The 27,832-nt window shown below is 46.6% G+C and overlaps 1 protein-coding gene across 2 annotated transcripts; it reads left to right on the forward strand.

The window, feature by feature from the left end:
* The first annotated feature begins 474 nt into the window (after window positions 1-474).
* On the forward strand, window positions 475-27,774 carry POLD3 (DNA polymerase delta 3, accessory subunit). Of its 2 annotated transcripts, XM_082775279.1 has the most exons (12): window positions 475-649; window positions 1,960-2,015; window positions 3,921-4,023; window positions 6,334-6,373; window positions 7,969-8,101; window positions 10,838-11,102; window positions 12,444-12,516; window positions 14,899-15,061; window positions 16,323-16,435; window positions 21,532-21,632; window positions 22,367-22,448; window positions 25,710-27,774. In XM_082775279.1, the coding sequence occupies exons 1-12, from the start codon at window positions 590-592 to the stop codon at window positions 25,913-25,915; spliced, it is 1,395 nt and encodes a 464-aa protein (XP_082631405.1). In that variant the 5' UTR covers window positions 475-589; the 3' UTR covers window positions 25,916-27,774. The 2 variants fall into 2 exon arrangements, with proteins under 2 accessions (XP_082631405.1, XP_082631406.1); XM_082775280.1 differs by lacking the exon at window positions 475-649 and having other exon boundaries at window positions 1,960-2,019.
* Window positions 27,775-27,832: the final 58 nt, after the last annotated feature.

Here is a 27,832-nt window from a genome sequence, read left to right on the forward strand (position 1 = left end):
ACAAGGCAGCTGAGATATGAGGGGATGCCATGGGGGCATGTGAGGGGACAGTACAATGCTGTGGGAACAAAAGGGGACACAATTGGGATGTGTGAGGGGACAGCATGAGGCCGTGGGGATGTGAGGCGACACAGTGGGGACATGTGAGGGGACAGTGCAAGGCTGTGGGGATGTGAGGGAACGCTGTGGGGATCTGTCAGGGGACAGTGTGAGGCCACGGGGCCATAAGGGGACATTGTGTAGATGGCATGAGGCAGATGGGACACCATGGCGATGTGTGAGAGGACAACACAATGCTGTGGGGACATAAGGGGACACAACGGAGATGTATGAGGGGACAGTACAAGGCTGTGGGGACATGAGAGAACACAGTGCGGACTTGACAAGAGGGCGTAAGGCCATATAAAACAGGACGCGGGCACCCTCCGGGGCGGGTCGTCCCCAAGCCCCTCCCGGCGCCTCCGCGCCCGGCGCCATGTTACTGTCCCCGCGCGGCTGCCGTCGCGTTGCCATGGCGGCGGCCCGGCCGCCTCAGCGCTGAGGTGCGCGGGAAGGGCGCGGGGAAGGGGCCGGCCCTCATCCGGCCGCCATGGAGGACGAGCTGTACCTGGAGAACATCGACGAGTTCGTCACCGACCAGAACCGCGTGGTGAGTCCCGATACCTGCGGCTGGGGGGGCCCCTCCGTGCCCTGTTTCAGCTTCCCCCAGCCGAATATCTGCCGGTGGAGGGGGTGGTGGCGGAGTTTTTCCACAGGTCGCCGCTCCACAGGTTGCCATGAGTGCTGATTTCCACTCGTACGGGGCCAAAAATGCTTTTTTTAATCACTTTTTTTCACCCCCTGTAATAGTTTAGTGTCTCTGAAGGGAGTCAGTGATGGCATTATTCCCATCACGGGAAAAGCAGCTCTCCCCAGCCTCCTTATCCTCCATAACCTGCCATAACCTGTTTTTTTTTTGTTTTTTTTTTTTTTGTTGTTGTTGTTGTTGTTGTTTTTTTTCTCCATAAACAAACCCAAATCCCTGTGGTGACAGCAAAATTTTACCTCAAAAAATAAAACTCAGAGAAGTGCCTGGAACCAGGAAGGGATTGAGGCGGCCCTGCCCACCCTTTCAGCTACTGCGGGGTCAGCCTAAAAACGATTACCATTTATCACCTGTAGCATCCTGAAGCCTTGTTACTTCTAGGAAGGTTCAGAAACACAGTACCCAAGTGCGTCTGGTTTTATTTCAAAATAAAAACTTAGCCTGGAAACCCATCCAGTAAAGTTGCCACATCCTTGCGGCTGTCAAAGGATTTGTCGTAACACGAGCTGCCTCTGTCATTATAATTTATTTCCATAAAGTGCTAAACTAACAACAGCTCAATTAACAGTTGTGCTTGAGGCAGGAGAGGCCCTAGCCTGAGGTTTGATGTAAAAAAGAAGGCAGAGAGGGAGGAGAAGGAGGTATAAGGATGTGCCCTGTTCAAATAGAGCAGCAAGTCTTGGAGCTGCTGGCTCCTGGAGGGCTGTGGTGCAGCCAGAGATCCCCGGTCCCTTGTGACGGGGAAATTTGGGAAGTCCTCGGTGGTTTGGGGTGAGCAGCGAGTGCTTCTCACAGCCAGGTGTTGTGCTGTTCCAGTTCCTTCTCAGTTGTGAAGCTAAGCACTGAATGGCTTTGTCTGTGCAGTGGCAGTTCAAAAAGGTATTCACAGAAACACACCTGTTAAAATGTAGTCATAAAAACGCACCTTTTAGGGTCGAGAGATCGTTCAGGTCTTGGGGGTTAAATCTATTCAGTGTAGCCCAGAAGGAGGGCGGGTGTCCACGTGCTCTCACTTCTAACAGGTTTTGTGGTGGGTTTCCTGGGGAAGGGGGTCTTAAAGGGTTCGACTTACCCTCGGGAGGATGTGTGAGGTTTAACAGTCAAAAGAGTGAGGTTTTATTAAAGTTTTTTTTCTTCTTTTTTTTCTTTTCCAGGTGACATACAAATGGCTGAGCTATACTTTAAAAGTTCACGTCAACCAGGCTAAACAGTAGGTATTGGTATATCCTGCAAGTGTTTGCTTTTGTGTCAGAGCCTTGCTATTACTGTTTCCCTGCCTGTGGTTAACATATGAAAAGGATCTCTCTGGATGATGGGGAATCAGCTGTACCGTCAGAACATCGTTTGCTTCTCCAAATTTTGCTTAAATGTGTAACTTTGGGTATATTTGGGGGAATAAAAATTACTGCAACCTTTTAAAATATTCCATAAAAAAAAAAAAAAAGTATGAGCTCTCAAGGATTCTGGGGTTGTTTTTACACAGCCAGGTAGGGCTAAGCAGAGTTAAGGGTCTGAAGGTCGCATGAGCACGTCAGGTCCCACAATATAAATCCTTTTTCTCCTTGTTCCCACCCAGAGCTGGGACCTAAAGGAACGTTTGTGGCATAGCTTCAGCTGTTTTGTCCTAACTGCTTGAACATCAGCTTGGGCATCTAATGTGCTGAAAGATGGGTCTCTTTCCTCGGTGCGTGTTGAACAATTTAGGTGATGGGTGCTGCAGGGTGCTTCGCTGCTGGTGCAGACCTGGGTGGGATGGCTCCTGTGTCGTGGGATGGAAGGACACGGGCTCTGTGGGAAGGACGGGCAGGGGAAGCGAGGAGAGGACATCCCCTGGATGTCAGTGAGCCTCATAATCACAAGCCCTGAGCCTCATTTGGGAGGTTTCAACCAGGAAGGTTTGATTTTCAGTCCAGGAGGCTCCAGGAATGCGCTGCTGGCAGCTTCCTCCTCCAAGAGATAGAGGAGCCGATGCAACCAGGGCTGCAGTGACCACGACGTGGAGCCATTTAGGATCCTGAGGGCAGCAAGGAAGGAGCAGAGCAAGCTCTCTACCCTGGGCTTTGGGAGAGAAGACTCTGGCTTCCTCAGGGATCTGCTTGGTAGAGTACCACAAGACAAAGCCCTGGAGGACAGAGGGACCAAGAAACCTGCTTAATATTCAAGGATCACCTCCTCCAAGCTCAGCTTTGATGCATCCCAACAAAGAGAGAGTCAGGCAAAAATGCCAGGGGGCCTGCGTGGATGAGCAAAGAGCTCCTGGCAAAGCTCAGACGGGAAAAGGAGGCTCACAGAAGGTGGAAGTGAGAACAGAGAGACTGGGAAGAATACAGAAATGTTGTCCCAGGGGTCAGGGATCAGGTTCAGAGGAGTCCAGAGGTGTCAGCAAAGATGCTCAGGGGCTGGAGCTGCTCTCCTGCAGAGACAGGCTGAGGGAATTGGGGTTTAGATTAGACACAAGAAGGAAATTCTTGCCTCAGAGGGTGGTGAGGCACTGGAACGGGTTCCCAGAGGAGCTGGTAGTGTTTAAGGCCAAGCTGGAAAGGGCTTTGGGCACTCTGTAGCAGTGAGGATCTTCAGGTATCTCCATCAGATATTGTACCTGGGACACTCTTCGTACACCACTGGTATTGGTGGGAGCTGGAAGCTTGATTCTCAGCTCAATCTCCTCAGCACTGGTCACGCTCTTTCCTCTTGTTGCTGATCACCGTGTCCACGGTTATATTTGGGATTGGATGTGTGCACCTGGCAGTGTCCTCAAGCACCAAAATTCCCAGCTCCTTTGTCAGGTGGTTCGTAATGCTGGGTTGTAAAAGCATTTCTCGAGGGGAAACTTTGGAACAGGGATTTGAGATGATCTGCAACCATCTGTTAAAGTTTTGAGAGCTCGAATTCATTTCACCTTTGGTTAATGTTGCTGTTGGACTGTGGGATTCTTCAGGGTGGCAGGGGAGGAAGGCGACCCAATAAGGTTAATTTAATCCTGGTTAAAATAACCGCGTTTATGTAAAAAGTTTCCATGTCAGATTAGCTCTGCTCTTTTTACATAAGCTTCACAGACAGGGTGGTGATGAGCTCATTCCTTTCAAGGTAATTAACACTGATTTGTTTTGTGCAGGATGCTGTATGATTACGTAGAGAGGAAACGAAAGGAGAACTCAGGAGCTCAGCTTCACGTCACCTACTTAGTAGCAGGAAACACCATCCAGAATGGACACGTTGTGAGTGTTTTATTTCTCGAAGGTGTCTAAGAGCTGCTTGTTCTTGCCTTGTTTTCTCACCTTTTGTAACCTTTGGGTCTGAAGCTGAACTTAAGAATTTATCAATTTAAGGATTGAATTTATCAATTTAATTTATCAAATTAAGACTCTATCAATCTTAAGAATCCTATCTCTCTACCCTGTTGATATGACCAGACAACAGATTTTAGAAAATAGTCCAGAGGGTCCCTTGTGAGATCAGCTAATCCGTTTTCCAGGATCTGCTGTGGAGTAGAATTGTGCTAAGTCGTGTTTGGAGAGAGCTTGGAATTCAGTTAAAGTTGTCTTGTTAAATAAGGTAACTATTTATCATGGTGTACAAGAGAAAAAACGTTTTGTACTCAAAAATAATTTGGCTTGCTAAGCAGAGCAAATAAATACATTAACTCCTTGTAGTCAATGTATTTATTGTTTCTCATTCCTGCTTGTCAGATTTTCAAAAATGTCATTCATAATTTCAGGTAGGTACCCCAGGAGGGTTTTTTTAAAGAAAATGAGCGAATTGGTTGCCTGCTCCCCTTTTCTCTCATAAGAGTTTAATAAGATGAACACTAAGTGCTTTCAATATTCCACCAGGTGTCTATTCATACCTTTAGGAAACCAAATATCTTTTAAAATGCAATCCACAGTCTTCATTTAGGATTAGTCCATCTCAGGGTGCCCTGGCTTTTGTCAGCAGATGGGGGAGAGAAACAGCCACCATCCTTTACAGTTTTTCTAAGTAATTGATTCACAGGCATAGGATACTCTCTACATCTCCAAATTTGCCTGAAAATGAAGGTAATTCTCCATTGTGTGAGCTCCATACAATGAAATTTATTTATTTTTTTTAAAGCTGTACCAATGGTGTCCAACCTACAGCTTGAGTTTAACGTATTTTTCCCCTGGTTTCTTTTGGAAACAACGAGGTAGGGGCTCTTGGCTCACTAGAGTAGGTGAGAAGTTCATAAACACACAGTTTTTAAACACCTTAGGGCAAACTTAATAATAGCAATAAGTGAATTCTGACATAGGATATGCAGGATACAGTTTTTTTATTTTTATTTTTATTTTTTTGTACTCAGTCTTAGCAGTACTTTTAAAACAAGAAAAATTTACAAAGGTAAATGCATAGAGGCCACTTTTTCTTCCTCCCCACCTCATTTTTAAATACTTTGATTTTGAATCCTACACAGCCCCAGTGACTTCTAAGAAGGATGACCTGCACCAGCAGTAGTTGTAGGGGCGGAGATGGAGCAATGCAAATTCAGTGCTCCCAAGACTGGGTGCCTGAGGGCTACCAGGAGCTGGAAAATCTGGCAAATGCTTCCAGAAGATGTGCAGGCATTGAAGTAGCTGATGGGTAACGTCTGGCACAAGTCAATTATGAGGAGGAAACCGATGAGAGTGCTTCAGATCCAACCCAGTGCCTGCTGGGCACCCTGCATTTCTTTCTGCTGTCAGTAGGGGTAGCCACAAGGCTGTGGATTCAACTCCAAGAGCTCTCTGTTGGGAGACAGGGCTAGAAATCTGTCATAAAGAATTCTCCTCGGGGCTTAAGCACTGCTATGTGCTTGCCACTTTATACAGCCTCAGTGGGGGGACCAAGACTGCTGATCTTTCTTTATTTTTTCAGGTTGCCTGCAGTTTCTTGTCTCTTGTTCTTCTGCTGGATAGCCTGGTATCAGTTAAACACAAAATTGATGGATGGATTTTGTCCAGCCTGTCTGTTTTGGATGCTCTCTGTACTCACTGCAGCCTGTTGAATGTCAGAGAGCAGGTCCGGTCCTTGAAGACTGGCAAAAGTACAGGCTGTAGAGCACATTTCTGGAAGCATTCGTTTCTGGCTGTTAAATTAATTGCGTATCTTTTTCATTGCATCTTGCTTCTCTTTTGCCCTGTCTATGCTAGATAATGCTATGTTAAATGTCGTAGCCTGTCTTAATATATGTGGCTACTGCATCAGCTTTCCAGCAGTTGGTCTCCAGCTGCGTTCCTTTGCTTTTCTCAGCTGTGCTGCACAATTGTTTTGTTCTCCTTTCGTCCATATCTCATCTCCTGGTGTCAGGAACGGAGGACTGAGCGTTTCTTCTTATCTGTGAAGCAGTGCAGTAGGAAAGCAGGAAGATACAGCTGGGAAAACGAACTGCTGAGGGTGGTTTAAAGGCGTTGGCAGAGTTCTGTGAAGCTGCACCTACAGTCTGCAGGCTTTTTCATTCAATAGATAACCGAAAATATTAGATCTTTTCAAGATTTAAGGTTAAGATTAATAAAATTTATTTTTTTTTACAGTGCCACAAGGTTGCAGTAGTGAGAGAGGATAAGCTGGAAGGTAAGCAGATCGTGAAAATTATGCTTTTTTTTCTTTGAAAGAACAGCAAAGTGAGTAAAGCTCAGAACTTGCCATCTGCACATAAATGCTTAGTCAAGCTGTCGGCTTCAGGTGTGTACTTTTTGTACTAGCTTTTTCTCAGAATTTTGAGTGTCTGAGCCAACAGCTGGGTAACTTTACAGGCTTGTGATTTGGGTCTGATTTCTGGGTTGCACATTTGAGTCGACAGGGATTCTTTTCCAACTCCCTGCCACTTGACAGACGGCTCCTCATTAAAGGCAGCAGTAAAGGAGCAGGGCACAGCAATGTCTCACGGCATTTTAGACCAACTGGGAGCCTTCAGGCTTCCAAGGACACTGAAAGAGATGATTCTTGTTATTGATTAAATGCAAGATCTCGATATTAATTTAATATCCTGTGAGAACGTTCCCACTTTTGTCTGAGGTATTTGTTTTCACAGGAAAAAATGTTCAAAAAAAATCAAACCAACAAGAAAACAGCAAAACTCGCTTCTGCAACACTGCTTCCCAAACTGCTCCCCTTGTATTGTCAGTCATTTTCCTGTCTGTTTCCACGTCTGGTCCTGCTAATGAGATCCGACCTGTAGCAACTGAAACACATCTGCAGGCTCCTCATCACTTTCAAGTTACATCTTTGGCGTTTCAGAACGTACCGTGGCATTTGTCGTGACCTTTACCATCGATATTAATGAACTAACTTTGAAAGACTCGTGATATTTTCCTTTTTGAAAGCGAACCTGAAGCGGATTTCTAGCTGAGTTGTCTTCATCAGGGCAGCAGACTGTCAAGCAGTGCAACTACTGCCTGTCATGCTCGTTGAATTATGTGCGCTGCGTAAAGTTCTGCTTTGCCGTGGAGGAAAGGGTTGTTCGTGGTTTTTGTGCTAGAAGACAGGCCAGGGGTATGACTGAGATTTGGAAGAGGCTGAGGACTGTGATGGGAGCAGGGCTGCGTAGTCTAGGAATGGCCCCAAGAAATGATTGCTGTGTGTTTTTGCAGTGCCTGGAAGCTCTGCCTCAACCCAGGGCTGTGTGGAAAGAGCGATACGAGCCGTGAACAAAGAGTTCCTAAAGAACAGCTCTTGCCTCAAGGGGACTGCAGCCTAAACAGCATAGAGGAGATAAAACATTGATTTCAGCAGCTTATGAAAGAAAACACTGCAACACTAGCTGTAACAGCAGGTGCTGCTTCAGTGGCATGGGGAGCAGTTGCAGCAGGGTTGAGGTATCGCCATCTATTTTCTTCCTCAGCCTTAGGTAGTCATATAGGATGTTCTGAATCCCAGACACTGGATGTTTTGAAGGTAAACACTAAGAGATTGGTCTTAATTCAGTTGTGTAAAAACCAGGTGTGTACAGCAGAAAACACATTTGACAGGCTCGTGGAGTCTGCGACCTTGAATTCTCAGTTAGTGATCATTAGAAGAAGTACAATTAGATGATTTAATTTGCAGGTCCTTGCTGTCACGGGAACGGACTGTCAGTGTTCATCAGAGGCAGAGCCTAATACTGAAAGTTGCCCCCTGCTTCTCTAAAAGCTGTGCTAACAGGACTTCTCTTCTTTTTCCCCTCGCAGCAATGAAGTCTAAACTGGCCACGATTGCAAGCGTGCACGTTTACAGCATCCAGAAAGCCTTGCTCAAAGACAGCGGGCCGCTCTACAACACCGACTATGACATTGTCAAAACAAACCTGCACGACTGCAGCAAGTGAGTTATGGCTCGGTTTTGCTTCTTACGCTCCGTGGTTGGAGATTGAGATGTTGTTACACAGTGCGCTTCAGCAGGAGTCAGCGGTTACCAGACATGCCTGAATTTTTAGAAAGCTAGAAGAAGTCATGCCAGACCCGTCCCTAGACAATAAATTGTATCATTGTTTTATAAACTGAGCTATCTCCAGCTTACGGTCGGTTCGCTTGCTCTCTTACTCCAGCAGTGTTCCAGTACTTTTCTTGTCTGATGGCTAGAAACATTTTTCTTATCTCCAGGCCATGCTGAATCATGATCGTTTTTATCCAGTTCCCTGTCATGCAGGAAGAGTAAATCAAAACAGACGTACAAAGACACGAGTGATGCGTTCAGGAAAGCACTAACCTGAGCTTGCCTTCTGTACTGTGAGACTGTGTCTTCATCCACTGCTCTCTTCCACCTCTAAAAGATGACTTTCAGGAACCCGCTCTCTGTATTTCAGATAAGAGCCTGGAGTGTAAACAGACCAAGCAGCACAAGGGTGGAAATAGAGAAAGATTGTCTTAGAATTCAGAGGGACTTCGGTCTCCAGAGAGCATTGATTTGCTCTCTGAGTGGTGCCTGGCTGCTGGGGCTTTTCATTTATGTGTGTTTCCCCCCTGACGGCTTCGTCTTGATGCAATCAGTACGTACGGTGCCGTGACCAATCTGCTTTAGAAGCGGGATGCCTGAATGCTGTGTCACGGGAAGAGTATAGAATAGAGGGCTAGAAACATAGCTGCCTTACAAGAGGGTGGTTGGGAAAATAATGTTCTCGAAGCCGTATTTCAAATACGAATGTCAATACCGCAGTAAGAGCTAGGAAACCCAGCTTCAGGGAAGATGTGTGCTATGTCTTTGGCCGTAGTTTCCTTGCTGTTTGTGCTAAGGCACCCCTGCGTGGTGATACTCGTGCCTCAGAGGAGCCTGCCTTTCGGATTTGTACATCCAGAAGGTTTAGACAATTCTGAAATCGCTTTCTGAAGCCTACCTTTAATTCTCTGGCGGGATTTGGAGCGGTGTTTCCCAAGCGAACTGAGAAAAAGGCAGCTTCTTCATTTGTGGCCTGGCTGAACTACTTCCAAACCGACCACGTTCCCTCTCCCTGGGACTTGTCAGCGACGTGAATCGCCTCTTACAGCCGGGACAAGATCCCTGCAGTACCTGCGCGAGACAGAGGTCTGCCTATGTGCATGTTTACAGCAAACAGAACCTCCTGGCTTCTTCCGTTTCCTTCTCAGTCCATATATCTCCGAAGCTCTGGGGCAAGGATCTTTATTCTCTTCTGCATCTGTATGGGACCTCTTATGCTGTGAAGACGGAGGAGGTGGCGAGCTGTACTGGGATAAACAACGGGCTTTGATGCATGTCACCAACGTCAGCTTTCCAAGCGGAAGCAGCTCCTTGCTTGCAGAGCCCAGTCCAAACATTGCTTGTTTTTCCAGCGATTATTCAGTCAATTTTGGATCGAGCCCACAGGTTGTAGCCGCGCAGCAGCAGTAGGGCAAGGTAAATTCCCAGAGGCCTGGGATGTGGAAGGTTTGCGTGTGCTAACTGCACCATCATTACAGACACTGACAAGAAAGCATTAATTGTAATTTGGGGAGTTGGTGGTGTTGCTCACGAGTGTCTGTGGAGTAGGAGCGAGGGCCGTTTAGCATGCTGTGTTGACCGTGTTGAGAACAGGCTGCAAGTAGAAAGGAAAGCAGGAATATTCCCCTTCAGTACCTCCTCTCCTTCCATTAAAGGTTTGGATGTTGAGGGATTGCTGCTGCAGAGGTGTTGTTTGCTGATCCATTTCGGTTTCTGACCCGCGCACAAGCAGGCTGCATGTTGAGCTGCTAATGCCCAGGCACGGCGATTAATTGGCAGAAAACTGATTTATTTCTTACGCAAATAAAAATTACGCTATGCAATTCACTGGCTTGGAAGGCGTGAGTCTGTGCTCTTTTGTGGCATTTCTGTAGGAAATCTGGAAAGCCTCGCCTGTGATTTGCACAGTGGGGAGCAGAATTCGGTTATTTTTGGGTACAGCTATTCCTGACTCTCCGCGAATTGTCTTGTAGCTGTGAGCACATCGTTTCATTCTTGTATCTCAGTATTCCCCAACAATCACGTTTCAGACTGCTGCAAGCTGAGATGCGTCTCTGCCTACCAGTGACTCCATGAAAATGCCTTTATATAGTTAAGTCACTGAATGTCGTGGATGTCTTCTGAGCCCTGTGAGTAGTTTACTCGCAGTTGTAATTTACTTACCTGGCTGGTGAGGTTGCAGCTGCTTGCTGCAGCAAGAGTGGACCCTGTCAAAGCATCTGAAAGTTGTGAACGTTTTAGATCATCAGACAGCAACACTATTCACGCTGTAAGCTTTGGAGAGTGTAACCAGTTTAGGAATAAAATGCAGTTCTCTCCATCCCCACCCTGGGTGTGGAGATGGGCTCCCCCCCTCCACGAAATCCCAACAGCTTGTTTTGCATTTGAATGCTCTGGCTCTTGCTGACAGGTTCAGCTGATCTTTTCAGTCGAGGTCTCCATCGCTTTCCCTCAGCGCCAGCCTTTCTTTCTCGTCCCCATGCACAAATTAAATTGCTCTTTTTTTTTTTTTTCCCCCATAACAGGAGAAGGCAGAACCAGCGAAGTGCGGCGCTGCTGGGGAGGAAGCCGAGGTGAAAACTAAGAAGTTAAAAGGCTAATTAAATTTCTCACTCCGTCGCACAGGTTTAGTGCCATTCACTGCGCTGCCGCCGTCCCCAGGACGCCCGCCGAGGTTTCTCAAGCACAGACGTCGGCGCAGGCGGGTGCCCAGCCACCGAGTGACACGGGTGCTGCCAGCGTGCCCACGGTCAACGGCCACGGTCCCTCGGCCACCAAGCAGAGCTCGCAGCAACCCAAGGGCATCATGGGGCTGTTCGCAGCCAAAGCCGCTTCCAAAGCCCAGGACACGAGTAAAGAAACCAAAGCAGAGCCTAAGGAGGCCCCAGGTGTAAGTTACCTCAGACCCTTCGGGTTAACAGCCTCAGGCTTTGTGCTTATTCAACCTCACTAACCTTAACCAGCCGCAGCGTGGCTTCATCCAGCGCCTCTAGTGCTAAATTTGCTGTCCCCTGGGAGCGCTCAGGCAGCGCTCTTGTAAGCGTTTAACCGTATAGCGCAGTCGTGCCTCCTGTCATCAGAGGGGAGAGCGTTGTGCCACGCTCTTGACCTCGCCGCAGAAGTGTAGCTGCCGTGCCTTTGACACTTTGACGTTCCTCCTTGAGCCAGATCTCCAGCTAGTATAAACCAGCATAGCTGCATTATTGAGACAATTGTTCCATTGTCTTCAGTGATGCCAATATATACAGCAGTGGAGGATCTCGCGCTCTCTATTGTGCTTAAAAGGATTTGTTTTGAGCAATAAGTGAAATGTGAGAAGCCCAGGTCTTAAAAGTATCAAGGTGTTTAAACTTGGTCTGCGAGGGAGGTTTCAGAGCCTGACCTGTGCGAGACTAAAATGTTTATCTTCCCAGCTGCTGTTTTTTCCAGCACAGGGCTGTGTTTTAATTTTAATCAGTACGAGTGTTTTTAGAGCAGATTGGCCAGTAAATGGGTATTAAAGTGGTAATGTTCTCTGTATACGGTTTAGCCTTTTTTTTTTTATATAACAATTGAGTACATTTTGGTTCGTTTTTCTGATTTTTATAGTGAATTGAGAACTGCCGAAACGTGCTTGTCTGAATGCTTTGGAAAGTTTAGTGTCTGGTTGCCTTTTTTACATGAAAATAAATGGGATTAAGAGGCCAAGCTTTCAGGCTTTCTTTTTTGTGTGTGATTTTTCATTTTGGTGGTGGCTCTAGTAATGGAATCGAGCAGTGATTTTTTTATTTTATTTTATTTTATTTTATTTTTTTGCAAACTGCTCAGCAGAACAGCGTATGTGCCAGAGTAGCTGGATAAAGTCTTCATGGTTTGGCCAACCTGTGTTCTTTCCCCTGTCGGTTACTGTGAATTGAGGCACTGATATTTTGTAAAAAGAACAGTTCTTTACTGGGAACTGACCCAAATCCCAACCACTTATTTCAGTAACGCTGTCAGCCATCACATGGGAATGTGACCTAGGTTAGATTTGAAGGCCTAGCTTAAGGGGTGGTAACTAACTTGCTCTCAGACTTTCAATCCACGTATTTTCTAGCATTTTCAAGTTCTCCCAAACAGATGTTGAAATCCAAGACACCGACTAGTCAGCTAATTATACGTATTTATTTTGTTTGTCCAGAAGCAGTGCTGCGCGTTTCGAGGGCTCTGTTTCATGAATAATTCCTGTGGTTACACCTCTGTTTGCTTCCAGGTGTCTGCAGTAAGCAGCAAACCACCAGCAAAGGGCAACATAATGAACAACTTCTTTGGAAAAGCTGCCATGAGTAAGTGCTTTATAACCTGCATCAGTTTTCAGAAACCATTGTGGTCAGGGACCAGTCCTCTGTAGTTTAAAAAAAAAAAGTCCTGAGGGACATAGAAAATCAATTTTTTTCCACTAAGTAACAATTAAAAATAATCAGTGCTATCAGGTGTCTTGCTATGCAGCTGTGATGGGGAGGCAGGAACAGAGATCAGGGAGTAGAACTTTCCCCTCCATTCCCCCCGAACTTCAAGACATGAGGCTTGCTGGATTTCCTTTACATCCCTTCTTTTCTTAAGATCATTCATTTGAACTCAGAGGGGTTAATTTTTTTTTTATTTTTTATTTTTTTTTGTATGCAGCTCTTAAGGCAAAAATTAGAGGAAAGTAGAAAAGTTGTAAGTGGAATTTTTCAGACAACAAGCTTGCTGGGTGGAGATCAATTAAAATGACGTGTTTGTGCAGACTAACCCAGGAAGGATTTTTAGTGCAGAAGAAATCTGATTTAAAGTGAGTACTTTTGGCTGGAAGATTAGCTATTGGTAAAGCGTGTGCCAAAACCTGTTAGGCAGAGCATGTTAATGGTGCTTGCTTTTCATCACAAACCACTAAGGAGTCTATAGTTAGGTTTAGAGTTAATTACTGCAAAGTGAAGAGCTAATGAGCAGCGTAGAAAAGTGAGGGGTGGGCTTCCCCTCTGAGGAGGGGTTGGAATAGATGGCCTCTGGAGGCCACTTCCAGCTGAAATTGTCTAAGTCTAAGGAAAAGATGCAGAATCTTTTGAGTACACATTGGAAATTATTTGAAGATGCTGTTACAAAGAACACTAGAGAATTCAAAGAGTTACTGGGTGAGAGCAAACGGCAAAATTCACCCTCTATGAACCAACTGTTAAAGTCTGCGGGATACAGTTGTCAGAGAACACACAGTGAGCAGCTCTGCTGGACATCTTCAAGCTCCTGCTTTGTTGAAACCACACTCGCTGAGGATGCTTTCAGCGTAGGACTCAAGTCTAAGGGCAGGCATTACAATTAGCTCCGTTAAATTCTTAAGATCTGAGAGGAGCCCTAGACCAAAGTTCATATTCTAAAAACCCAGGAAATGGAAATTGCCTGCTAAAGATAACACAGTGGCAATAAAAGAAAGCTTTGGATGAGTTTCTGTGACTTCCCATGGGTCTCAGTCCTCTGCTCAGCCCTCTCAGGGAGCTGAAACTTGCTTGGTGACTGCAGGGAGGGAGCAAATTGAGCAGAACTGGAAATGATTACACGTATAGAAAATACAGGGTGATTCCAGGAGGAAGATTTATTCCCTGCACGTTGATCTGTCTCTCCTGGCTTCAAAGATCTCACCGCTGCCAGAAAGTCCTGAGTTTAACAGTAATTGGGTCCTTCAGCTCTGCGCTATTGATCATAAATACGATAGCTGTCATTCAACTTCTTCCTTCTGAGCTGTTTTCCCTCGCTCGGTGAAGCAGCCAGCCTGTTTGCCAGGCGGGGTCGGAAAGGTGTTGGCAAGAAGTCCTGTAGCCCTCTCAGCAGTCCTGTAGCCCTCTCAGCAGTCCTGTAGCCCTCTCAACAGTCTCGTAGCCCTCTCAGCAGCCTCTGTTCCTGCTGACAGTGTAGTTGGTCTCGCTGATCAATGCTTCACCCAGGCATCTCATGCTTGGGATGATCCAGATTTCTAAATCGTCTCTGCCTGTGCTAACAGCACCGCCCATCAGGTTGATAAATCTATTATTTGATGACCACTCCCCCCGATCTCTCTCTTCTGGTACTCGATTGAGGCTTTGCAGCGGAGTTGTCCTTGTGTGTGGTGCTGTGTAGGCAAAAGGGGCTGGTTCTTGGTTGGAGTTAGGGAAGAGACAAGCTGCTACGTTACTAAAAATACTGATTGTGGGCTCTAACCTTATGGAGGCCGCACGCAGCTCTTGTTGCTGTTCATCAGTCTCAATTCTTCTGTTCCTGGACTTTTCAATGCTTGATTAAAACTGATTTGGAAGGCAATAAAGGTGGATGTGGTGGTATGCCAAGGGGGATGTGTAGAAGGTGGGCTCGCGATCCTGGTGTGGTGCCTTAGATCCTGGAGACCAGGCAAGCTTCTGCCATCGCCTCCGAGCCTTCTCTGCAGAATTTATGAGCTGCTGCAGCACACCTGGCTCGTGGTGTGTTCGGGCTGTGCCATCAGGAACAACGGAAGCAAACCAGTAAATCAGCTGGAAATGTAAATGTGCCCTTCTTTCATATGTGACATAGCTTGGTCAGTGCAGATCCCTTAATGCTTTTACACATCATCTGTAGTGTTGTCGGTGCTCTTAGTGCATTGTTCTGTTTAGCCAACTCCTTTATAAATTGTCATTCATTCTGAATGCCCAGTGTTCTTTTTTCTACTGGTTTATTCACAGATAAACTCAAAGTCAACTCCGTGCCCGAGCAGCCAAAGGAAGAAAAAGAAGTAGTCAAGACTTCAGTTCCTGTAGCGCAACCAGAGTCATCCCCTAACGCTGTCGTAGAGAAACCTGGGAGGAAAACGGAGCCTGCTAAAACTCAACAAAAGGACAAGAAAAGGTGGGTCAGACAGTTCAGGGTCCCTGTAAGCTCTTAACCTGTGTGTTGATGGCCTGCACGAAGCTGGCTAGTCATATGATGCTGGCTTACGTGCTGTTTTCAGCTACTAAATTGCACTAAATGCGCCTAAAATTATCTTTCTTAGAATTCTTTCTCAATATTTCTTTTCCACGGAGTGCTGTAGGTGCCTCAGGGCCATTTGTGCCATCCCAAACGGGGAGGGACGCAGTCCAGGTACTCTTCAGCGGGACGGGGGTGGCGTTTTGTGAGACAACCTCGTGCTGTGAGCAGGCTTAGCGTGGACCCCACAGGCAATCTGTGGGGGCTGGCAGGAGCACCTGTGCTGCAGGGAAGGGTAGCATATTCCCAAGCTTGTATGTACACAGCTCCCAGCACACAAAGTTCTGCTTGTTGATTTCCATAGCTAATGTGCTGCTGCTTTCAATGCCGCCGGTTTACTTTGGGCTGCGACTCCGAGGGAATTTTCAGTTCAGCCCTTTGTGTTTAATCCAACCCAAACTGACAGAGACAAAAAATCATTACAGCCTGATGGCTCTCTGGTGGCCTGGGAGTAATTAATTGGTGGTCTCGATCCGTTTTTAACCGGAGAGGTAAGCGCACCGCCCAGCCCACCATCGCAGCTGGTGCTTATTGATAGTCTTACCCAAAAAGCTGTACCAGCTCCGTGAGGATACGTGGGCCTTTAGCCTCCAGGCTTGTTAGTCTGACGCGTCTCGCCAACAGTCAAAAGAAAGAAGCTATTTTATTTTTCCAGTAGTCTTTAAAAATGGCTCCAGGATTCTGAGACACTACCTCATAGGCAGTCAGTGGCGAGCAGTCTGTCAAAAGAGCTTCTGAACGATGCTGTTGGGGACATTGGTGTTTGGGAGCCTGAGCTAGAGAGACAAGATCAGGAATGTGCTCTTGCCAGCTTGCTGTGGCCAAGCTAGGTGAGGTGCCGGGCAAAAACTGAACTGCAGAGGGGCTAAAGAAGTCCTCCTTGTTTTGGAGAACTGGATATGGGTAAGGTTGAGAGGCTTGAAAATGCTCTTGCACTTATATCTGATTGTATGGGTAAGCATACTTCAGCTTATGTGATGCTCATATGTTTCTGAGAGGGACAGAGGTGTTTGATCTCCTTGCTAGCAGTAATTCTATCAGGAACATACTTGTATAAATGCGTGCAACATTTTCACACGCACACACAGGAGGGATAGCACGTTTTCATTCCCTTTTTCTTCTCCTCATTTCTTTGTGGCAGTAAAATGAAGAGGTTGGACAAGTCGGATAACGAGGAGGAAAGAGAACCCGAAAACCAGAAGAAAAAGAGGAAGCGAATCAAACAACTTGAGTCTGACAGCAGCGATGAGGAAGGTAAAAGGCGTGTAAACAACCAGACACGTAGGTCAGGCCTGATTTTGATAACATTGCTCTCCGAGGCTGCTGGTCAGGGGCCGAGGGAAGAGTTCAGAGCACTAAGGACCGTGCAAATGGCTGTAGCTCGAGTTTTCTGCTTTCCTTGTGCTGCGTGCACTTCAGCATACCATTGAGATGCCTCAGTCATTCAGTCTTTGTCTTAGCTTAGCTCAGATCTGGCCGTCTCCTCACCGAGTGTGCTGCCAGTCACCCTGACGTGTGTGCAAAGGAGGTTCTCGAATCTCCTGTGAAAGATACCACGCCTTTCGAAGTTGTGGGGCTGGTCGTAACCAGTTGATTTAGTGAGTAAACACTTGCAAAGTGACCCTCCCCGTTCTCGGGGTCATTTTTAGTATCTTTATTCGGTCTGTTTATAGAAATGGTTTGGAAGATGACAGCATTGGAAGCAAGACTTCCAAAAAAAAAAAAGAGAATAGAGAAACTGGAGGCAAACAGTTGAGCCATATCCGATGCGACTCCGCGTCTCCTCGGTGGCTGTTGGCTATGATAGGAGCAGGGTGCCCAGAACGTCGCAAAATTTGGGCTTATAATGAGGAACAGCAGAGCCAGATTCCAAAGAATTTGGATAATTGAGGTGACAAATGCCGTTCAACGTAGATAACTGGAAAACAAGTTGGGAGCCGAGCTAGGGAATACGTGCTAAATGGAGCAGTCATCCAGCGAGCTGATCGGGAGAAGAATTTGGAGATCATTATGGACAAGTAATTGAAACCACCAGGATAGTGTAGAGCTTCAGCAAAAAAGGTGAAACAGCTTAGAGGTTGCACTAGGGAAGGGATGAGACCCCAGCAGGAGAACAGAAGCTGTTTGCTTGCTCAGTGTGGCAAGCCCACGAGAAATAACCACGAGGTGAAGAGAATCTGTAATAAAAGTTAGGGATGCGAATCCTGTTGGGCGTCGTAGCAGCCTCCATGCCACCTTAGGCCTATTTTCATGGTTTCTCTCTCGCCCGGCATAATTTCAAGTGATCTGTGTCATCAGGCATCCGTCACTTCTACTCGAACTATTCCACAGAATGATAAATCTCTCAGGAAGCCGTTCTTCACCATCGGTCTTAATTTCATCACATTCCTGTGTGCGGCTCCCTGTTTAGCCATAAAAACGACGTATGCCCACGCTCTCTGGTATTTAGTTCTTTTAAATGTTTGTCAGCTATTATCTGGTCTTTCCATTTACTCATCACCCAGCCGACTGACGAGCTGCGTTGTTTTGCTGTGAAGAGGGAAGATGGAAATCAGCCCGCTTCAGCCACTTGAAGCGCTGCTCCGTGCCGGGCTGGAATCTCTCAGCTCATCAGTTCTCTGCTAGCGAGCAGGCAGCAACGAATCCTTTGTTCCAGGCACGTGGTAGGGATGAGCAGGGGAGGCCATTATTTGAAGGATGAAAGCTTGTTGGTTTGGCTTTCTTTTTGCTGCCAGAAGTTGCTGGTTTTGAATATCAGAGCTCTTCAGTCTCTTATTGATTACCTGTGTTACGTTAGCATATGCTGACTAGTTAATGCCTCGTGTTTTCATTTATTTCATGCTGTGAGACTCTGTGCACACACCAAATGCTCTTAGTCATTCTCCTTCAGTTCATTTATGCTCTCAAGCTTGAGTTACCTGGTTTTGCAATCAGAAACCAGGGATCTGGTCAGGTTGGGGGCCTGGTTACCTTATTAACCTCGCTCTGTAGCTTCAGTCATCAAAAACGGTGCAGGAATGTGACTTCCCTACCCGCTCCTCCGTGGGGAGAGTAGGTTTATGTTTTACCCATTTTTAACCTACTGGAGATGTACGCAGAAAATTTGGCTTTCCATTTGGAGGATTTTCTTGTCACTGCTCTTGCTCCTCCTGCGTCATAGCCCTCTTTGTTCTTTCCATTATGTCGAGAAATGGCTTTGTGCTACACGTTAGAATTGTAAATTTATGCAAATCATAGCCTGTGTATGCAAATTTGTGTATTACACGGATTAGCTTTGTGCTTCTCCCTCTTTCAAAAGGGAAAGATGAGAAATGAGAGAGTTTCCATCGTTCTTTTTAAGCTAATGACTCTCTAAACCACCCTGATTAGGTCTGCGTTCAGTGCTTTGGTTGCTTGCCCTCCTAAATCCATCTGGACGAAAGAAGATAGGCTGGGATTCTTTGAAATGCTCAGACTGGAGCCAAATCGATAATGTGGGCAATATTACATCCTCTAATCGAGTATAAAGACGTAAGCTGGGTAGAACAACTTCTAAAAAACGTACAGCAGCTGGACTTTGAGAGTTTCTACCCTTGGAAGGATTGGAAAGAGGTTTCTCCAGAGAGCAGGGGCAGTTTTAATCAGGAGCATTTGGAAACCGCTGCCAGCCAGGGCTTGGTTCATCCAGCACCCGCAGAATTCACCCACAGACAATCGAGGGGTGAGTTTTAATCGTGCAAGATGGGAATCCAAACTGTCCAGGACAGTTACCAGAGGCAAAGAGCTGAGCTGCTGCTTCCATTGATACATCGAGCCTGCCGACCTCCTCCGGTCGCAGGGACGCTTTGTGGGTTTGAATCCGGGTCTGTACAACCCGTGCACAGCTCTCAGGGCAAGTCGTTTAAGCTGTTCTATCTTAGCCTGCAATTAATGCACCGAAATTAGCCCCAAATAAGCTCTTCTTACCCGAGTGTCAGCACGTTGTACCGAGGTGAAAATGCAGAGAGGCCACAAGGCACAATCATCTCCATTTAAGTGATTTTTTTTTTTTTTTTTCATTAAAAAGTTATATTGGTTTGAGGGTGCCTTAGTCACTGCAGGTTGTTTTACTCCCAGTGCCAGAATAAACTACACAAGTGTGTCCACAGAGGACAGGAGGTTTTGGCAGCCCCAGCTATACCAACACAAGCAGACTTTCGTAGTGTTGACAAGTGTTTTACAGCCACTTTGGAGGGTGATTTCAGTGGCAGGGTGACCTACAAACTCTATCAGTTTCGGAGAGCCGCGGCAGAAGCACTAAAGCTTCTCACAGTTTTTCCAGGCAGGGGTCAGAGCAAACCAAACAAAGCCAGGATTTACATCTTTGGTACATCCAATTGCCCAACTTGTATCCATTTCACGCAGCTGTTGCTGTTGAGTAAACTGTGGGCAGCAGCTCGGGGTTGACTCAGGAGTTATCACATGTCAGAGGGCTGTGCTGGCTAGGGGAGGATAATAAAGCAACAGAGATGCAGCTCCATGGCGGCCTGAAACACGCTGCCGTGGGAAGGAGGTGCCTTCTGCCTGCCAAAGCTGGGGCAACTCATTCTAAAGAGGCTAAAAAAAATAAAAAAAAAACAAATTTCTCCCAAGCAAGAAGAGCCGAGTTGACCCACGGAAGGTCCCTTAGCAGGCTCTGCTATCGAGCAGAGCTGGCAGGATTTTTCCCAGCCTGGTTTTCAACCCTCTGAGCCACTCTTTAAAATAATTTGTGATCAGCTTGGGTAAGTCCACGAAGCAGGTTCGGTGCTGCGCAGCCTCGGGGCGCTTCAGCCTGCAGTTGCTGTGAGACTGGGATAAATATTGAGCATTTTGAGCTCCCCGCAGCTCCTCGCAGGCTGCCCCAGCAGTTCGCACCTTCGAGCAGCCCCGTTGTTTAGTTTTTATCTTCGCCGAGCTGCCAGAGCCAGCCCTCTGGAGCAAGGTGAAATACCGAGTCATGTTATCCCGCTCTGTTTGCATTTCTCTGCCTCGCTTACTGAAGTAGTTAGGAGGCTGAGCCCTCGTTTGAAGAATGTAATTTATTATTTGGCGTTGGCAGCCAACCACTGTTTCGCTTGAGCCCTTCTTAACCTACGAAGGTCAGTTGGCCGCACGCCTGGCACAGTCATAACTCTTCACACTGACCTAATCGGCTGGGACAGCTACAGATCCAGAATTCGTGTTACGACGACAGCATGAATGCAGGGCCACGGCCAGCAGAGCGGGAGGAGAAGCCAAGCAGGCACTCTGTCCTCCCGGCCAGCAGCAGCGTTGTTATTGTTAAGCAATAGGTCAGCTGAGGAGTTTCTTCCCCCACGTTCCCAGCTCTCCCCCACGGCTGAGGGCCTGCGTGGCCGTCTTTTGCTCTTGGGCTCAGAAAGGATTTGTTAAAATCACTGAAATTAGTCGTGGAGCCTGCTGCGGGGTGCAAGGTGCTGCTCCTTCTCCCTCCTCGCCCTGCACTGAGTTTGTTTCGCTGTCACGGCTCCGTCCTCCTGCCAGCCCCACGGAGGAGTGACCCCAGCTTTCCTACACCCTGCTAGACTCACCGAGGCCCTGCTGACACTGCCTGAGAGCTTCCAGAGCTGGGCCTCGAACACTGTGGTCAGTTTTTGGTGTTGGATTCCAGGGTTTTGGTCACTGCATCAATCTGCAGCATGAGACGGAACGGAGATGATGACTGGACTTCTTTTTTGGGGGTGGTTTGGTTGTGGTTTTTCATTTCTGTTGGTGTTTTTTTTCCTCAAATGAGGGGCTGGGTGTCCCTGAAAATCTTTTAGGGTGGGTAGTGTTGCACTTAATTATCGGACCGAGGTAGTTTCAAGCTAATAGCATCGATCGTTTGGGTTTTGTAGCCTTGATTGTGAAGCAGTGGCTCTGCTCTCCCAGTGGCAGCGAGGTAGAGAGACTAAGGGATTTGGGAATACGCAGTCTTAACCCTCACTCTTCTAATCTCTAAACAAGTAATGATCCCTCTCTTTAACGAATGACTGACATACATGGTTAAACCATTCAAATTTCTGTGCTTTTTTTTTCACGTTTTGCTTAGTGGAGCTGATGGTGGCTTCCCAAAAACGCCCTTCTCCCGTCCTTTCCCTTTCACCCTCCAGCATCCTTTCTGTGGGAACCACAGCACGTAGCACCTCTGTGCCGGGTGAGCTGCCAGGCTGGAGGCTTGGAACTCGGTGTCCTGACCTGAACTAAACAAATCTAAGTTACAAGTTGTAAACCTCGAGCTAAATACAGGTTGCAGGCAACTACTCAGGGTTAAATAGATGATCTGAGGCAACGGTAGCCACAGGGGGACGTTAGACCGGTGTGCTATCAAGATGTTCCTCTGTCCTTCTTAGTCAACGTCCCGCTGTCTCCCTCACCTGAGGAAGAGAGAGCTCCATCTCCACCACCTCCAGCACCTGCTCTGAAGACTGAGTTGGAGCCTGCATCCAGTGAGGTAAGAGCGTTTTATCCAGCTTGAAAGAGTGTCAAGTTCACAATTTTGTTTATTTTCTAGAACAGAACTTTATTTAAGGTTTGGTTTTTCTGCTGACATAGCTCAGTTTTCTTCTTTTTTACCCTGCTCATGGTTCTATGAATTGCTGCTCACATTTGGACCCCCTTCCTTCTAAATCTTGGCCTCAGGAGTCGAGGCAGGGCCAGAAATGAAACCAGAGAGCCTCAGCGTTCAACCTTGTATCACAGAGAAGCTGCTGCGTAAGGCCGGTGGGCTGTGGTTGGCAAGAAGTCAACCTCTGAGCTTAAAATTTACACGTAGAGTTACTGGAAGTGCAGCTGTTCATCACAGCACGTGTCCTGATACCTTGCACACCTTGTTATTTCCTCATTATTCAGAGGAATGATGAAACAAGCCCAGTGCCACCTCCTCACAGAAGTAAACGCATTTCAAAAACGTCACATGCCTCAGGAGAGGAATGTGCCCCCAGGGCTGGCAGACAGGGGAGGTTGCAATCTGATTTAAATTGTTCTGCCTCCCTAAAATTTGTCCTGGTAGGATGGGGGGAATTGTGGCATTAATAAAACTTAGACTGCAATATCCAGAGAAGGGACAGAATTTACAAATCGTGCTCAACTTGGTTAGAGAAACCCTTGGGGTTGATGCTTTTATGACCCGAGTCTGTGCACGGGAATTTAACTCTTGATTTCTCACGGTACTGCAATGTCCTTCAGGTTTCAGCTGGAGGGAAGAAGAGGAAACGGAAGCGGGTGCTGAAATCCAAAATGTTCGTTGATGAAGAAGAAGGCTGCATGGGTAAGACTGTCCCACACACGTCAGTGGGGCTAATTTTTATTGCAGTTGTGTTGAAGGTTTTTGCAGGTCAGCCTCTCCCAGGCCGAGGAAGAGGTTCACAATATCACTTTATTTTGCTTCTACCTCATGCTCCCAGCCTCAATAATTCACCATTTTGGTGAAGGCCTGGTAGGGGTTTATGAAACTGTGCTTGAATCCTAATTCTTTTTGATTATTCACAGATTTTTCTTCCAGTTCTTCTCCTTTCCCTCCTGCCAGCGTGAGCACCTCCTTCATTTGCTCTCCTTCCCAAAGATAAAAGCTTTTCAAAATGATGCAGAGAGAAGTCTAAATTTTGGGATAAATTCTATCTGGGATAAGTTTGTTTGTTTGTTTTTTTTTTCCCCCACTTATCTTTTGAGGATAAATACAGGGCTTGTGCAACACAGCTTGATAATGTTAGTATAAATTTCAAGTATCCCAGATAAACAAGGAACAAGCTGGGGTTTAAATCCTAGAAGAGGGTTTCTGTTTGTGATAAGGATGGTTCTGCTCTCTGAAGGGGAAGAGAGTTCTTACAAGAGTACCAAGAGCCAGAGGCTTCAAATTCCAGCCTGACTGGACGCTGCTTCCTCATGTGACATGTAACACCACCGTGCTCTTTCCTCCTCTCTATCCTCACACTGCACAAGAGCTGTAGGAGATCAGAATGTGTTTGGTGTGTTTTTTTTTTTAAAGGTTTTAAAATTTTAAGAGGGTGAAATACGTTTCTTTGCAGTGCTGTTGTCAGCTAAACTGTATGAGATGCTTCACATTCTGCAGCCTTCATGATCCGAGTAAATGTCGAGGGAGTTCAGCCAGTTCTGGAAGCCCTCTTGCCATGGTGCAGGTTTCTTGTGCACAAATGTGGAGAGACGCAGGCCTGCTTGGTCCAGATCTGGAGCTGCATGAGCCAGCCTGTTTGCACCTGTCTGTATAGTTGTATCTTAAGTTTCCTCTTAGTTTTATGCATCTCCTTTAAAGAAACAAAGCAACCAAAACCGAAACAAAGCACTCAGCAACCTCTTCTCCCAGCCCCAGAGGTTTAGCAGTCCCTTGTGAAGGCCAGACCTTTGGTTTTACACTTCATATCCACTCCCATTTTTTGAAAAGGGAAACCCAAGCCCCTGTTGTGCCTCAGGGAGACACCCCTGGGAAGGTGAGAGGGATGCAGCTGGGATGCTGAGGGACTGGGCAGGGAGAAGATTCTGCCTCCTGGACTGAAAACTCACCACTTCCCAGTCTGTTGGGCAGAAATTGCTGTCTGGTTATTGTCCAGCTTCTCCCCTCCTCTACACGCCCTTTCTGGGCACAAACCTAATCATCTGAAGGCTAGATAACTTGCAAATCTCCCAGGCTAATATAAATTGTTGTTCTTCTTGGAAATACATTTTTTTTTCCTCTCCATGATGCCCTTTTTATTTTAAACAAGGGCTGCAGAGCTGTTAAATCCTGACATTAGGGTTAGGCTGCACCTCGTATTTCTCCGTGACTTGAAGTGATCATTTTCACAAGAGCTGCAACAGTAAGAAATTGGTGTCAAAAAGCAAAACTAATTCAGGGATTAGCCCTGAGGGAAATTGAGCAATTAAAGTATCCGTGGAGTTTAACATGAGGCAGGTCACCATGCATCAGCAGGGATACAAGCGAGTGCATCTTCTTAGTCTGCTGTGGAGGGGAATTAGTGAGGTTTAAGCTAAAGCATTTCTACCTTGCACCTTCTAAAGCCTGAAGTCCACACAGACTTCAATCCTGGAGTATGTCTACGGCGTTGCAGGCAAATTTGTTTTACATTTGCATGCCTGTGGCTGCCACAAATACAGAATTTTTAAGTTCAGTCGCAATCTCAGTAAAGAAAGTTAATCTAAGATAGATTGTGTTGTAATTGGAGGGGATTAAGCACGCGCTTCGTGTTACCAACAGTTGCCACCAGGGTGACAATGCCATAACTTTTTAAAGCTCAACAACTGGCCGGCAGTCTGTTAAGAACTGCTCCCTGAAAAGCCAGTTGCCTCTGGAGGGAAGTTTTAGCTTGGATTTATAGTCCCCATTTGAGCACCCACTACCAGCGAGGAGCAGGATTTCATACCAGTCCTCTTTCCCGTCCGATGACGTCGAAAACCCTGCGTGATTTGATGCATTAATGCAACTGAGAGCTAATTTCCCAGAAGAAGAGGCGTTAAGACGTGTGTATAAACGAGGACAGTTGCTAAAGAAGAATGGTTTACTAGAAGAATACCAGAGCAGTGCTGGGAAGGCTGATACAACGTTTACTAGTATCTAATAATGGCTTTCGTCAGTGGAGCCGACTCCAGTTTCAGCTCAGCGAGTGCTGGTTTCTGTCTCTTAGCTTTCCCTCGTGGGATGCTGACAGTAATGAGCCAGCAGTCCCATTCATTAACGCCCCTTGATGTTGGTGATGAATTTGGTTTTATTGCTAAGGGATTTCTTCTGTTGCCTGTCTGCGGAGAAAGGAGCTGCCACCTGAGTGTCGTGCTCCTTTTCTCACCTCAGAGATGGCTTCATTTTTCCCCAACCACCTGCACACAGCGCTGGAGAGGGAGGACAAGATCTCCTCTGGGTTGCCTTGCCCTAAAGTCTGGACAATTAAAGTCTGGACAATCTGTCTGATTGCTTGGGCTCCTGCTGAAATCAGACCAAGTCAGAATTTTTGATCGTCCCATCCTCTGATGCCGAACTAAAGATTTTGATTTCGTTCAGATTCATCGCTTCTGGGTAGCTGCTTGTCAACCTGTGGCAAGACGAATTGATGGTAGGGACCTGCTAGGGACCTGCTTTAGCTGTGTTTTTTCAGCACAGTCAGCCCTCGTTTCTAGAAGAGGGCAACACTTTAATATATTTGGAACAGGAATTGTCCTCTTGAGTGCTTCCCAGTGTGGAGCCTTGGGCTGCTGCTGTGTAAGGTGTACGTACAGCCCATAAATGAACATCTGTAAGAAAACAAGACGTTTTGAAAGAGCAGGCTGATGTTAATGCTCCCAGGTCGTTAGCCTCTCTTACATTTAAGAAAGAAGGGATGCAGCCTGACAGAAAACCAGCCCACTCATCTGGATCTAGTGCGTAACCTCGAGCGTTGGGCTTGGCCCCCGTACCTGGCATGTACTCCTCGAACCCAGAACTCTTGTTCCTAGAAATACAGAGGGAGAACTGCAGGGAGGAGGTCGCTGCTCATCAATTCACAGGCTTAACCATCTCCATTTGTTCTTCTTCTCTTTTAATCAGTGACCGAGAAGGTTTACGAGAGCGAGTCCTGTACCGACAGCGAGGATGACTTCGCCAAGACCAAGCCTCCAGCTGCGCCCAAACAACCTGCACCGCCTGTCAAGAAAGAACCAAAGGAAGAAAAGAAGAACCCGAAGAAAGGGGCAGCCACCGCCGGCAGAGCCAACAAGCAGGTCTCCATCATGGGATTTTTTCAGAAGAAATGAACTCGTTCTTTTCCCTGGTCCCTTTGGCAGCTTGGGAGCTGTGCTCGTTTTGAGTGGCTTACTGAAAGCTGCTGCACTGGAGGAGGACAACATGCAATCTTGTGTTAAGTAAGATATCTTGCTTACTGTGTAAGTAAGCCCTCTGGACTAGATTTTGTACTGGAAAAAAAAAAAAAGTTTTATCTGTTACTGCAATAATTCAGTCCTCTTTACTAAGCTGTATGAAAATCACCACCTAGATGGAAAATCTAGAATGAACTCTTGAAGGACTCTTCAGCTACTTCCATGACATTTTATTTTTTAATAGGGCTTTTTACCAGCTCAGTGCTGAAGGCCTGTTCCACGAGTGGTGGATTGACTGAACGAGGAGTCAAGCTCTGGAATCATTTTTTTTTTTTTCCCCCTTTTTTTACATTCCCAGCTCTCCAGATCGATCTAAATCTTCGTGTTGGTTAGAGGCTGCGATGTAGCAGGTCTTCAGGTGCACACATACGAATATTGAACATCTGCTTCAGCTTGAACTGAATGAAATGAATTTAATTTTCCCCCTAAGACCGGTAAAATAGTTCTTGCTCTGCCTTTCATAATCCGTTTTTGGACAAAGCAGGGCATATAAAACACTCTTACTCTTTTCTTCCTTGAACATATCCTCTGTAAATTGCTCAGATGCCTAATTATAGACGAGGACACTGTTGGTGCTCTGTCTCTGCAAAAACATCTTAGGCTTCCCACACAATTGGCTCCAGTGGAACTGGGGGAAGGCTTTGCTGGTATTGGGAAAGCAACTGCCTCTTTAACCTTGAAAGTCAACGAGTCAAAGGGGACAGTGTTTAGAGGGCTCTTCCGATAACCCCAGGCAGGTGTCCTTGTCTGTGAAGAACCACACGCAGCTTCTTCATTTGCTTTCCCTGCTGCAGGTTTGTTTTTTTTTTATTTTTAACAGGCACAAACCAGACACCCCAAGAGTTGTTTTCTAGGACATCCAGTCAGCTGCCTGCTGGAGGAAGCGTCGCAGCAAATGGTTCTGAGAAAAAAAAAAAAAAAAGTTATTGGAGGTGAATAAAGCACTGCAGTCCTGTCGGTCAGAAATAACTTCTCCTTTTGGCTGCCTTCTGCTTTTTTGGTGCTAAATTTTATAGACTATCTTATAAAAGGCCCCCTTTTTTTTTTTTTTTTTTTTTCCAGAGGAGGGATGCTCAGCACTTCTGAAGCTTGGCCTGCTGAGGGCTTTCATGTGGGCAACTGCTGTCAGCGGTGGTCACTTCTGGGTGGTGGGAGAGCAGTGTGTGTGTGTGTGTTGAGATGTGCTTGCAGGTTGGTATTTAGGGCATTTGTGGTTGGCACAAAGGCAGAGCAAGTCTGAAGGGTTTGAAGCAAGGAAGGAACGCCTTCAGGTGCCCAGCTGCAAGGATTCTGACCTGTGGGCAGTAAAAGGGCCAACTAATTGTGTGGACACGGTCATTCAGGCTCAGAGATCGAGTAACCCTGGGCTTTGAAGTGGAAGCTCCCAGGAAAAACAACGAGAGGAGAGGGGAGGGCAGGCAGAACTAGCACCAGCACCCACAGCCACCCTCAGCCAGAGCCTGCTGCGCACCCTGAAAGAGGTTTGATGTTCTCAAGGTGTGTTTTAGTGATGTGGGCAGCAGAAAGCTGTGGTGGGAAGGTAATGAAGGACTTTTGTTTTCACTTTTCTGAAGACCACTGCCTGGGCCAAACTATAGCACCATAGCATGTTGGTTTTTCTTGGTAGAAGTTGGGGGTATGTTTCGAAAGGGAATGATGAGTAACTAAATGTATTAAATACAGATTTGTCTTTTTATTTTACTGATTAAAAGATGTGCTCCGTCCTCATTTCCAAAGCTCGACACTTGACTACACCCAAGGATGTCGCCACGCTGACGTGGGCAAAGAGTTCTG

This window comes from Aythya marila, assembly GCF_965140915.1.
Source record: "Aythya marila genome assembly, chromosome: 1".
NCBI lineage: Eukaryota > Metazoa > Chordata > Aves > Anseriformes > Anatidae > Aythya > Aythya marila.

Excerpts from the sequence above, each read along its gene's own strand:
- POLD3 (XM_082775279.1), top strand. The coding sequence starts at position 590 with ATGGAGGACGAGCTGTACCTGGAGAACATCGACGAGTTCGTCACCGAC. Across the intron at positions 6,374-7,968 it reads GAGAGAGGATAAGCTGGAAG|CAATGAAGTCTAAACTGGCC; the intron begins GTAAGCAGATCG and ends TTCCCCTCGCAG. Across the intron at positions 12,517-14,898 it reads CTTTGGAAAAGCTGCCATGA|ATAAACTCAAAGTCAACTCC; the intron begins GTAAGTGCTTTA and ends GTTTATTCACAG.